Raw genomic sequence first — 13,702 nt, forward strand, 5'->3', positions numbered from 1 at the left:
CTTTCCTGTTAGCAAAGTTTTCAAATCTTTTCGATCCTTCATAGAGTAGAATGCTTTTCACGCGTAACTCGCACGAAGGAAAGGCAGAAGCCTCGTGACCTAGTAACGTAACGCCAACTGTTGCATTCCAAGAAGGAAGAACGAGCTGTTTCGCGGACGTCTTTGGATAGTCGCTAAAAACGATAAGAAAAGAAAAAATATTAGCAAAGATCGACTTTGTCTCGTTGTAGAACACACAGGTGCGAAGATAGGAAAGCCAGCTGGGTGGCTGTGGTGTGGTGTATGAAAGGGGCGCCTGCCGGGGCGAATTGGGGGAGGGGGGATGAGGGAGAGAACGCGGCGCACGATGATCTAACTCACCCCTCTTCAGGGGTCGCTGGCACGTACTGCATAATGCTGCTACCTGTGGCTCTCATTTAAATGTACTAAACCTCGCTTGCTGTCCTCCCCCTTTCCTTTTTATCTCTCTCTCTCACTCTCTCTCTTTTCCCTTTCTTCGCTATTTGTCTTTCTCTCCCTCTCTCTCATCAGTCGGTTCGCGGCTGCACCGACGAAACATGATTTTTTATTTTGTCGTTCCTATTGATACCACCTTCTCTCAGCCAAACGACCACCTTAGGGGTACAACTGGTCCATTTTTCTCCGGGTAATTAATCACTCCGAATGAATACCTGTTGTGTAACGCCGGAATCGATGATACAAGCTAGAAAAATCTCGATATTGATAAGATGGATTTAATAGCTGTAAACACACAAACACACACACACACATATATATATATATATATATATATATATATATAGGTATACCTGTTGCATTGTGGTTTAAGAATCGAAAGAAAAATCGGAAAAAATGCGTACGAGTTGTGACATATTGCTTGAAAGTTAGAGACGGGCCTCTTCGCGGATAATTACTTGGGGATTAAATTAGTACCTGTTGCTTGGTAGGATTTCTGCGAGAATCGTTGTTGGTAAGAAGAAGAGGATACTCATGGGTTAGTCTATCTAAAGGTAAAAAAAAAAAAAAAAGAAAAAGAAAAAGAAAAAACAAAAAGAAAAGAAAAGTGCGGAAAAGATGTGACCGAGGAAAATAAAGGAGCACGTAGTACTTCTGGAAGGAATAAAGAGGAAAGAGAAGCTCCTGGACGTGTGGAGTCTTCTTTGCTGCCGGCAGGAGCAACGGCGCGCGAAGAAGTTCGGTCGGTCCTGTAGTAGCTCGAAGAGAGGTAAAAGCAGAGAGAGAGAAAGAGAGAGAAAGAAAGAGAGAAAGAGAGAGAGACCCATAGACTGTGAAGGTGGGTGGAAGGGAAAAAGGACTGGCGCCTAGGGTGCCTCGCCTGTTCTGTAGGCGCGGTCAGATTAGGTGCCGCCTGACAGTGACGTACGTCGACGGCCACCTTGCCAGCTGAACCAATCGTATGAGAGAACGTAGAAAAGAGTGGGGAATGGCAGAACGGTGGCGCGCATGACGAACCTCTACCAACCGCTCCGGGAGCCTCGGGAACCTCGGGCGAGCTACGAGGCGAGGCAGTCAGTCGCTCTCAGCTACGACATGCATAACGCATGAGAGAGCCCGAGCGAGATCTTTCTACGACCCGTTCTCTCCTTACCACGCACTCTTTCTCTCTCACTCTCTCTCTCTCTCTCACTCACTCTCTCATTCTCTCTCATTTTCTCTCTCACTCTCTCTCTCTCTCTCTCTCTTTCCTTCGTTACTACTCGTTGTTACTACTACGACACATTCTCACACATACGACACTCCTCGACCAACAACAACAACGTAAACGTTCCTTGGCGTTGGCTATATCACACGTATCCACTCTTTCTCCCGCAACTCCCACATACGACTCCAAAGACGACGAGGGTGACGACGAGGGTGACAACGATAGCGATTACGACGACGACGACGACGACGACGACGACGACAACGACGACGACAACAACGACGACGAGGACGACTACGACACAGTTCGAAACGCGCGAGAGTGCGATCGGCAGCGAGAGCGAGGAGAGAGTCGCGTTTCGTCTCTACGATTCCGCAAGTCTTCGAGAGTGTGTCAACGTTTGCTAAGTCCTCCTCGCTCAACATCGACAGTGATTATAATAAATACCTATTTTTATTCATTTCGTTTAGTTTTACGCGAGTTCGAATACGAAACATGAGTGATATCGGCTGATTTCGGGATTACTCTCGCGAGTGTTGTCACCTTTGTAAAAGGTAACTTGTGTTGTCTGCAATAACGTGTGACAAAATAGAAAACAAATTAGCTGGGAGATACTGTTTTCGACGGGCGGAGTAACGAGTACGCTCGGAATAATGCGGCTCGATCGGGATTTATTACGTTTTCGCGAACGGTGGACCGGTGCGAGCGGTCGTTAATAGGCTCCGATATTAAAAAGGATTACGTTTCGGTAACATATTCTGAAGAAACTTTAATCGTTTTTATCGTTGGAGGAGAGGAGGGTGTGTGGGAGAGAGAGAGAGTGAGATAAAAAATTGTAGATCTAAAGGTGTGCTCGCAAAATTAGCCGGTAAGTAAAGATAAAACCGGCAGCGAGCAACTAAAAAGACCTCTCGACGAGGGGAAGTAGATGGCCGCTACCACGTACATGCCGGTTAGTAGCGCAGTGTCGGCCGAGCTGGATGGTGGTTCGGGTACAACAATCGGGATGAACATCGCCGTGGGTGGCTATTCCTCGGGCTCGCCCCGCAGCGCCGCCGACGCCGGCGAAATGAAATATATGCCGGCGCCGCAGCATCATCATCATCACCACCATCATCATCAGGTGACCTCGTCGCCGTCGCCAAATGGACTTTCGCATCCGGCGGCGAGCCTCTCCTCGGCTAACCCATGGGTCAGTTTGCAACCTGGTAGCGATCCCTGGGCAGCATCTATGGGGATGCATCACACGAGTCATCATCCTCATCATCATCCCCATCAGGCTAATACGAGTTTAGATGTGAAACCTTTAACGGCCGCTGCCGCGGCGGCGAACGCCGATCAAGGCATGCACCATCGCGGACCTCATCAATCCCCTGGTATGGCGTCGCCGCATTCCTGGCACGCGCCAGTTGTACCCTCGGCACATTACAATCCGAGCGGTGGTGCGGCTTCGCCTACGACCCTGCAACAATACCATGCGGCGATGAACGGCATGCTACATCAACATCCTCACCAGCATCCCCATCAGTTGCACAATCACCAGGCCGGCCTTCCTCATCATCTCAGGGACGCCCACAATCACAGTCCACCGACAGGTCATCCACTTCATCCTGGACATCCTCTTGATAGGGATCACAGTGCTGGGGAGGAAGATACGCCGACTTCCGATGATCTCGAGGCGTTTGCGAAACAATTCAAACAGAGACGCATTAAGCTCGGCTTTACACAAGCGGACGTTGGTCTTGCACTCGGTACCCTTTACGGAAACGTATTTTCGCAAACGACGATATGCAGGTTCGAGGCGTTGCAGCTAAGCTTCAAAAACATGTGTAAACTAAAGCCCCTATTACAAAAATGGCTCGAAGAAGCGGATTCAACGACGGGCTCGCCAACGAGCATTGACAAGATTGCGGCACAAGGTAGAAAGCGAAAGAAGAGAACGTCGATCGAGGTTTCGGTGAAGGGTGCTTTAGAGCAACACTTTCACAAACAACCAAAACCCTCGGCTCAAGAGATCACAACGTTGGCCGATAGTCTGCAATTAGAAAAGGAAGTAGTAAGGGTGTGGTTCTGTAACCGACGGCAAAAGGAAAAGAGGATGACACCGCCGAACACGCTTGGCGACGGCATCATGGAAGGCATGCCGCCGGGTCATCAGGGACAAGGTGGCCTCCACCAGGGCTATCATCCGCAGGATCACCTCCATGGCTCGCCCATGGGCCATAGCCACAGTCCCCCGATGCTAAGTCCTCAAGGTCTCACGGCCCACTCGTTGGCGGCTCACTAGCGTTCGCCGGGGCCTCCCCCGTTGGGCCTCGCATTAACTTCTCAAAACGCACCGAATTCCTCCGTGTCCTCGTCTGCGCCACCGCCTCCGCCGCCACCAACGGCGGAAAGTCTGCCGCACTTTTACCAACACTATTTGCAAACTCGTACCGGTTATGCCGGTAGCTCGTAGCTCTAGGCGGTCGGTCTATGCGAATATACACGAATTCAAGGAGGAAGAAAGTACGAAGAAACAATAAGAAAACATAAAAAACGGGATACACCAATCGTAGATGAACTTTATTCGATAATGAGGTTCAACGGGGCCTAACGAGGCTGGACTCATGGCCCGTACACACCGGGGAGGCTGACGAGCTCGATGTTCGATGCTGCTCTGTTATTATTGCTCTCGCTCTTTTAATATCGTTCCTTTAATTTCATTCTCTCTATCTATTTCTCTCTCTCTCTCTTTCCCTCCTTCCCTCTCTGTCGTCTCGTACGACAAGAGGACTCACAGATGATATAAGAGAATAAGAGAGATGAATATAAAGGACGATCAACGTCGTTCACCGTCGCTGAAAATAAGCCGAGGAAACGTTATACGATCTATTAGAAACATGGACTTGTGGAAACGTCGCTCGTTCGTCCATTGTTCGACGAGTGTCGTTTGTGTTAAACTCTTTCTCTTTCTCTCTTTTCTCTCTCTTTCTCTCTAAATACTTATTACAGTGCGCGTTCCGAAGAAAGACTATTTGGTGAAGAAGAGTATTGGACCGAAAAAAAGATTTAGTGAATATGAGAAAGAGAGGGAATGCATGATAAAATGAGCGAATGAGCAACAACAACAACAACAATCAACAATAAAAAAAAAAAAAACAAATAAGAAATCAAATGAAATCAAAATGAAAAAGAGAAAGAGAAAATGAGGGACAAAACGCAACGAACATACATACGTAGGATAGTGCTGTGTTCGTTTGGGATTTAGCGCGAAATGCTGCGACTCCCGACGAATGATGTAACATAAGTAAATATGGACTGTAAATAATGTACTAGATAAAAAGAGCTAGTAAGTTAAGTGAAAACATTTGCCGTTGGCGTCGTCATCATCGTTGACACCGTTGCCGGCGTCTCTCATCGTCATTGTCATCAATGCTGCCGTCGCAGCTGCCATCGCCACCGACACTGTCATCGCCTTCTTAAAACAAACAAAAAAAAAAAAAAAGAAAAAAAACAAAGTATGGCATGGACTAACGACATGGAAAGATTGGGAAAAAGAAGAAAAGGAAGACAAAGCAGAGTGTAAAAGGAAAGATGCGGATTGAAACAAGGGCGCACGCGTCGTCTTTTAAGTCGTCGTCAACTTTATCGTCATCGTCATCGTCATCGTCCTTGCGGGGATACGCGAGCCGCACGTGTGCGAATTTCAACCAGACAGATCCCCATCAAACGAAAAAATTACCCTTCTGTATAAAGAGTAAGTATATATATATATGAGATATAATAATTATATAAGTAAACGAATTTAAATAGTATTTGTACACATACGTGTGTAATGACAAAAAAATGTATACATATATATATATATAAATATTAGATAGGTGCAAAATTAATTGTGGTTTTTGTTATTTAAAATTAGAAACAGGATTTTTTAGTTATCTTTCGTCATGTTATGCCCCATGGGAAAAGGTCTAATTGGAACTACTGATGTTTGCTTACATTATTGTTTTCATTTAATAGTAATGTTGAATTTAAATACTTCAATTAATCATATATATATATGAGTTTACATTCGAACATTAAGAAACAGAAACTCCTTGAAATATAAACCTTGTTTTTGGTTGTGTAGACAATTAGCTAACTTACAACTCAATATTCGTTTGAAAAATTTCGTGACGAAAGCGAAAGCTTGAAGATAAAAAGGGTTATGAATGTTCTGTATTTATTGACAATAATAATTTAAGGGACATTATTTAAGTAAATCCACGTAAAATAACTTGAGAAGTTGCAAAAGAGTTCAATGGTAATTGTTCAACAATTATTCGACGTTTCAACCAAGTCTTTAAATTCAATATTTAAGAACTGCAATTATTTTTGGACGATACTAATATTATGTGAAAAAGATTTGCGGTTAAACCATTGTCCGAAAGGCTATAATTTTGTATATTATTATTGATCATTTTTATTGTAATTATACAATTATTATTAATATTATTATTATTATTGTTATTATTATTATTAATATTATTATTAATATTATTATTATTATTATTATTATTATTATTATTAATATTATTTATGTATTATTATATTATTATTGTATTCTATATATTTGTTTATCATTCGAGATATCTTATCTCGTTGGAAAAGATAATTGTAATAATTACGGTTCATTAATATTATTGTAATTATTGCGAAAGATTTTTTTCTTCTTATTCATTATATCATACTTATTATTATTACTATTGTATTACTGGTCACCATTTACTATTACCGTATATTATTACTTTATTTTTATGTTATAATTATTATTTTTATAATTATATAATTACTCTAATAATAATTATTATTAATTTGTTAATTTTAATAACTGCGAACTATTTTAAAGAAGAACGTAAGAACCTTTCTGTGAAATCTATTCGAAATTTTCACTCTTTGTTTCTCTCTTGTTTTTCTCTTTTTTATGGTTGTAGTTTTTCTTTCAATGAGATAAATTTCAAGATTTTATCGAAAATTTCTCGTTAATTTCGTTAGGGTGAAATGAATTCGTCTTTCTGTTCTCACTTCACCTTGTCTCTTTCTCTCTCTCTCTCTCTCTTTCACGTAGTATCATTTTTAGTCGATTTTATTTCGATTTTTTCCAAGATCTTGCAACTTTTGGATATTAACGAGGGTATGTCTGTTAGCCGCAGGCACGATTGTGTATAGAAAGTGTGCGTGCATGTGTATTTGAGAGAGGGAAAGAGGGAGAGAAAGAGAGAAAGAGAAAGAGAGAGAGAGAGAGAGATAGAGAAAACCAACGTTTTGCAACAAAACGCGAATTCATCTTCCGTTAGTGACGCGTAACAAAAATTCGATACGGGCGACCTGTCCGTAGAAAAAAAAAAACGTTTTTTTTCGGTACTGGTTTCTTTTTTTTTGTTGGTCGAAGCTCACCGAGTATAAATTCGCGCTCGAGCGAGCGCGCGCGTGCATGCAATCGCGTTTATTAACGAGGTAGAAGGAGAATTTAAAAAACATAGATGTGTCCAACCAGGGGATGGTGAATGTGTATACTATATAGATAGATATATATATATATATATATATAAAATATAGAAAAAATGGGCTAGAGTAATAATGAAGAAAAATATGATGAAATGCAACAATCCTTTCGATTATTAGCTAAGATATTTATTAATATATTATTACGTATTACTTATATTGTTTTCGATAAAATTCTTGTCATTTCAGTGGTACGAGTATTTTTCTCAATTTTTTCCATCCACTCAAAGATAGTCAACATCGATTCTTTTATTTTTGTTTTTTTCGTTCATAGATACACACGAGTAAACATAGTCAATTTTATCCTTCGTATCTTTCTTCGTTTCGTTCTCTCTCTATATATTGTATATATATATATATATATATATTTTCTCGTCAGCCATGTTAGCGTGTTCTTTTCTTTGTAAATTCTCTTGGAAAGGGTTGCTGCCTTTAGCTTGTCCTTTCGTCGTTAAGACAGGTTCGCGTAAGAAACTTGCTCTAAGATTGCGAATTTTTTTAAAAAAATCTCAGGTGTACATTTTGAGTGAGCTGAAAGATCGTCCTTTTTCTTTCTTATTTTTTTTTCTTATTGTAAAGAGAAATGTTTTTTTTTAATCGTTTTTTTCTTTTTTTTAAATTTAATCGACAACGATCTCAGAATAAAACGCGCTCGTTGATCTTCCGGACACGTGTAATTCCATTAGACCGTCCCGTTCACTTCGACGTGTAAATCCGATGATAAGTATTTTGAAGGAGTACGAATAAAGTATGCTAAATTATGCAATGCATGTAGGAATGCGAAGTAATCTCTCGCATGATGAGCAAGACCGTGAGCCAGACGTTTCGTGTAACAATGCGCGCGCGTTCACTCAATGTATCTACCTACATACCTTGATAATATGATTCTAATCCTTTGAAATAGCCGTTTATGAATTTTCCTAAAACATTATATATTTTAGTATTTCGTTAATATTCTCTTACCTGTGTCACCGAGAGTTGAAAATTTAATAAATGTTTTGTGATAAAAACAAAAAAAGAAATAAGAATAATCGTTATCTAGTTTTTCGGTCTTGCTACAATTGATATACCGTAATGCGGGTCCGGAAAATGCAAGTTGTTAAAAAAGAAAAAAAGAAAGGTAGTTTCATGTGGGACTAGATTTCTTGTGAAAGAGTTTAGTATTTGAAAAATGAATGTCTCTCTCTCTCTCACATATAGCGTGGGCAACTGGTCTCTCTCTCTCTCTCTCTCTCTCTTTTTCTTTCTCTTTCTCTAGGCACAGGAGGGACTTATGGTGGATAAGAGGAGGAGGAGGAGGAGAAGGAGGTGGTGAGGGTATATCGGAGAAAACCGGCGGAACGGGACGTCGTTAAATCCGTCGTCTCCCCCTAATAAACAAACTTCTCTCGGTTCTCTTCTTAGCTTCCCTCGATTACGTAAGATTTGCCACAAAACAGCGAGGCGCAAGTTCATTAAAACGTTACGTTGGCGATGTCGACGTAACGCCACAGCGCGCAGGTGGATTACGCGGCTTTATTATCCCTATACTGACTTGAGTTTGTGCTCGTGCACGATTATTTGCTCACTTTGCCACGCATAGGTGTATATAGCTCTCTTATCTTTCTACCGAAGAGCTTCGATTGGTCATGTCTTTTTTTTTTTTTTCTTTTTCCTTGTTCCTTCGTATATATATTTCTTTTTTTTTTCTGTTTTTCTCATCGATCGATTAGAACTACGTCTTCGTAGAATATTAACGAGTTTTCGTCAGAGTGTGTTCGGTAAGCGTTTCTCGTACGTAGATACGCGGAAAAATTTCTCACCCGTTATTTCCTTCTTGGCACCTTTAATTAATGAGAAAAACTTAACCAACGAGGATAATATTTGTGGTTCGTTGTGATTAAAGTATCAAAGAAAATAGTTTTCTTTTGATTGTGCTTAAAAAAAACAAGTATGAACTGTCTAATGAAATAGATATATATATATATGATACGTTGCAAAATCTAATGGGAATTTTAACGAGAAATCATTTTCGATAAATGAAGATATTTAGTAGAATTTCTTGTTACTTAAAATACAGACACAGACAAAGAGACAGAGAGACAGAGAAAGAAAAGAAAAATGCGATCGACTATCGGAAAGAAAGCGTTCGTTGCGCCAATTGAAATTCCGTTCGTTAATTCTCGTTCGTTCTTAATACTCGCGAGTAGTCTATTTGTTGTTTCATTTGGGACGATATATTACAAGAGATATATATTTTGTTAATCGTGTGTCTCTCGGTAACTCACTAAGTACTCTTTTTTGTTTAGGTGTGTAGATTTCGATCGAATGGAGACGATGCACGGCCGGGATATGAGATTTTGTTGATACCGCTTGTGTTTCAACGACGTTTCAACGAGAGAAGAAATGTTTTGAGAGTGTTCGAGTGTTTTGTATCGGAGGATGGACAATGAGTTTTGGCGCAACGGAGAGAACGTTACTTTTCGGCGGTATACGATCGATATAAATTTTATTCTTCTTCTATTATTTTATTTTTTAACGAAAATGATGTGTACATACAAAGAAAAAGAAAAAAAAGAAAAAACACCACATAGACAGTAGAGAAGGCGGTTCGTACTGTTAGAAAATCGAAGGACCAGAATTTTTATTTGTACAAACGATCTATATGATCCAAAATAACGAAAGATCGAATTTATTTAAAGAATCTTAATAAAACACTTCGATTTTCTTTGACAATCGTTTTGAAGTGCAGTACGCGTGCGTGATTTTTGCCGACGACGCACGGTGCAAATGATAGGGGCGACATGTAAAAACGAGATACTTATGGGATTACAATCTAATACACGAAAAGAAAAACAAAAGAAGAATGACACGCATCTGTAAACAATACCTACCCTCTCCCTTCTTTCATTGTATATTATTATTATACATTAATTAATTATTAACGATAAACAAAAAAAAAAAAATAATATTGAAATTTGGCGAGTGGTGTCGACCACTGATTTTGTTAGAACGTCGGAAGCTAAATTACTACTGAATTTTAATTAAATAAACAACATTGAAAGTAAATACAAGAGAAATCTGTCGTTTTGTTTTATCCACACGTTCATTCTATTTCACTCATTTATTCATTTATTCATTTATTTATTCGTTTTTGGGAACATTATGGCTTACCTACCCTATAAAAGATTCTTTATGTGTCAAAGATGATAAAAATAGGTAATAACTTGAAAGAATTTTTACGATGACGTTAAAATCGTATTACGATTTATTCGCGTTTATTCGGTTGTCGGCTCGATCATCGATCGTATATTATTCGAGTGTTGTCAGATTTTCTGATTTCTAAAAACAAACAGGAAATTTATTCGTTGTGCGATCGACGTAATCGATCGACCGATCGATCGATCATGGTGCATGATCTTACGATATGTGGGACGATGTAAAAACTGATAAGATATTACCATACTCGAAGAAAAATTGATTGTATCGATCATGTATTTACCTGCTCTCTTTAAACCTTTTGCGTTATCTTCTAATCGTTAGAAACATTTTTTATCTTCATTGAAAAAACATCTTTTTTATTATTGATTCTCATCTTGTGTTTGAATTTAAGCGAAATTGTTAAGTCCAATTATTTTAATATACAAAAGTAAACTCGTTTTCAAGTTTTTATTTGAATCAACTTAAAAAATAGAGATATAGTGAGTGAGTGAGAGAGAGTTAGAGAGAAAGAGAAAGAAAGAGATAATGAATCGATAGGAAAGATCGAATTGGCGGAAGAGGGTGTGCATCGATAAACCGCATACTCTTGGGTAGTATCGTAGTCGCCTCGAATTTCGATATCGTTCACGATCTCGTATTCCAGTGGCGATCTTGGTCGATCGATCGTTAGGGGTGTTACCACGGAATGGTGTCGCGTTACGTTCGCACCGCCTACCTTTGAAGCGTTAGCATGATGGTGTGAATTTACTGAGCTACTTAAAAATAATATATATTCCAGTAGTAGGTATAATATAATCAAAATCGGACTTCCTTTTTTCTTTTCTTGTCTTTTCTTTTCTTTTCTTTCCTTTTTACAAAGTTTAAGTAAATATTTTCGATTTAATTAATAAAGCAATGTTACAAATTAATTGACGTAACAACTCAACTGAAAAAGAAAACGATGGGGAAAAATAGGGGAAAAAAAAGATAAAGAGAGAGAGAGAGAGAGAGAGAGAGAGGGACGGAGAATAAAAAAAGCGCGCGATACCAGGTGCCAGGCAGGAAATCGTCGGATGGTTTCACCTCGTCGGTGCGTGACACGCGCGAACAATGAGTACCGTTTGAAAAGGGGGTGAAACGCGCCGTAGGTGTTAGAGAGAGAGAAAGAGAGAGAGAGAGTCAGAGGGGGGAGAAAGAGAGGAGAGAGAAAAAGAGGAGAGGGTATGTAGAGGAGATAACGAGGAGTCGTCGAGAAGAGAGGGAAAATCCGAGCGAGGGTGAAACAGCGCAAGCGTCGATCAACCACCACTGCCATCGCAACCCTCCCTGTTGCGCATGCGCTTTGAAATCTCCTTTGACCTCTTCGGACCTCCTCCTTCTCCTCTCCCTTCGCGATGCAATGTTCGCCGTCATTTCGTTCGAGTATTAGGTACTACATAGGTAAATTTCTTTTTTGTTTTGTTATAAATTAGAAAAGTGTTACCTAGATCAATCGGAGATAAATACATAAGATCAACTTCTAATCATATTAGGGGTCTTTTCATTCTGTGCATTAATTCAAGTACGTTGAAAACGCTTTATTAGAAGGGATTTCGTTAATCTCTGGCTATTCTTCAAGGAAGTCGTCGATTAGACCTGATAATCTCAAGATGGAGAAAGAAAGAGAGAGAGAGAGAGAGAGAGAGAGAGAGAGACAACGATAGTCGTTTTAACACGTTTTGAATTTTCCTACGGAACTGGCAAATCTTTCAAGGTATATACTAGTCTCGTCGACATTCCGTTGGCGCATTAGCGAGGCGCGAACAGATCCTGACATAGGCGCATTGATTTAATGACTGATGCCCACACTAAGATCTTCCTCGTCGTCGTCGTCGTGGTCGTCATTCTGAATGCAAGAGTAAGAGAAAGATAAAGAGAGAGAGAGGAGAGAGCAGGTTGAGAAGTATAAGCGGACGTATACCTACGTGCATACGCGCCACTTGCCGCACGCGTGTGCGGAGGAAACAATTGAACTCCATCCGTCCTCTTCTCCTAACTCTCTCTTTCTCTCTCTCTCTTTCTACAGCGCTTTTTAGTTCTCTAACTCTCTTCATCACACTCTCTTTCTCTCTTTCTCTCTCTCTCTTTCTCTCGTACTCTCCGCGGTTGAAGCTTAATAAGCACCGCTACCTACATTCCATTTCCGGTGGGCTGACGTCACTTGACAATCCGGCTACGGAGAGCTCATCAAAAGCCACGTACGAGTCGCGAGTCTGACTCGTTTCACGGTGTTACCTACGCCTCTTCGACTCTCTTTCTTACTATTTTTTTTTTCTTTTCTTTTTCTTGTTTCCTTCCTTTTCGAGGCTCGAGAGAGTTAAACTTTCTTCAAGGTTGACCGACCCCCTAAGTCTATACCTTTCATTCTTTTTTTCTTTTATCTTTTTTACGAATAGATAGAAATTTGTTCGAAAATAGTTTTATAAGATACGTGCTTATAAGAAAAGAAGAAAAAAAAAAAGAAAGAAAGAAAGACCAAGTTTCTTCATCATTTTCTATACGATTTCACGAAAAATCACGTATATGTATTGTGTATAGTAAAAGAGATAGAGATAGAGAGAGAGAAAGAGAAAAAGAAACGGCTCAGCATGCCACCGTTCGTAGTCGTTGTTCGAGTAGCAGCAGCAACGGCAACACAAGCACCAACAACAGCAGCAGCAGCACCAGCAGCAGCACCAGCAACATAAGCAGGTAGGCCTTGAACGAGTCCGGAGTCAAGCGCGCGCGCACGATCTCCTCTATATCTACGAGTACATAGATACGGTCAACTTTTTCCCCACTCTATGTCTTTCTCTCTTTCTCTTTCTCTCTCTTTCTCTTTCTTTCTCTCTTTTTCTTTCTCTAGAAACGTTGCCACCATCGGCCAAAAGACAGATAAATAAGTCAGCTATGGCATTGGCTAAGTAAACGAGCCTACGCGAGTTCGCGTTCGTGAAACGTACACCTGTAAGTCCTCGTGTCTCTCTTACACTCTCTTATTCTCTCTCTCTCTCTCTCTTTTTCTTTTTTTTTTTTCTTTTTTTTTTTTTTCATCGTGGCTCTTGCTGCTACGAGTTAGCGTGGGCGTGTTAGGAGAGGAGGAGAATCTCGTCGATATATACGAGCCAACTCGTTTATACGTTCCTTCCTTCCTTCGTTCTTTCATTCTTTCGTTCTTTCATTCTTTCTTTCGTTCGTTCGTTCGTTCTTTCATTTGTTCGTTCGTTCGTTCGTTCGTTCGTTCTTTCCTTCTTTCCTTCGTCACACACGTTCACTTGCTTATTTGTGTGCGAAAAGTTCTTCTGGCTATGTTTA

General features: G+C 40.3%; 1 protein-coding gene across 1 annotated transcript; it reads left to right on the plus strand.

The window, feature by feature from the left end:
- The first annotated feature begins 1,494 nt into the window (after positions 1 to 1,494).
- Positions 1,495 to 10,239, plus strand: LOC106789426 (POU domain protein CF1A). The gene is made up of 2 exons (XM_014753610.1): positions 1,495 to 5,402; positions 9,478 to 10,239. The coding sequence occupies exon 1, from the start codon at positions 2,592 to 2,594 to the stop codon at positions 3,948 to 3,950; it is 1,359 nt and encodes a 452-aa protein (XP_014609096.1). The 5' UTR covers positions 1,495 to 2,591; the 3' UTR covers positions 3,951 to 5,402; positions 9,478 to 10,239.
- The last annotated feature ends 3,463 nt before the right edge of the window (positions 10,240 to 13,702 follow it).

The sequence above is a fragment of the Polistes canadensis genome, unplaced genomic scaffold (genome assembly GCF_001313835.1).
Source record: "Polistes canadensis isolate GaletaPanama2010 unplaced genomic scaffold, ASM131383v1 scaffold_6, whole genome shotgun sequence".
NCBI classification, from domain to species: domain Eukaryota; kingdom Metazoa; phylum Arthropoda; class Insecta; order Hymenoptera; family Vespidae; genus Polistes; species Polistes canadensis.

What these genes read in the sequence shown, in the direction of transcription:
- LOC106789426 (XM_014753610.1), top strand. Translation starts at nt 2,592, where the DNA reads ATGGCCGCTACCACGTACATGCCGGTTAGTAGCGCAGTGTCGGCCGAG.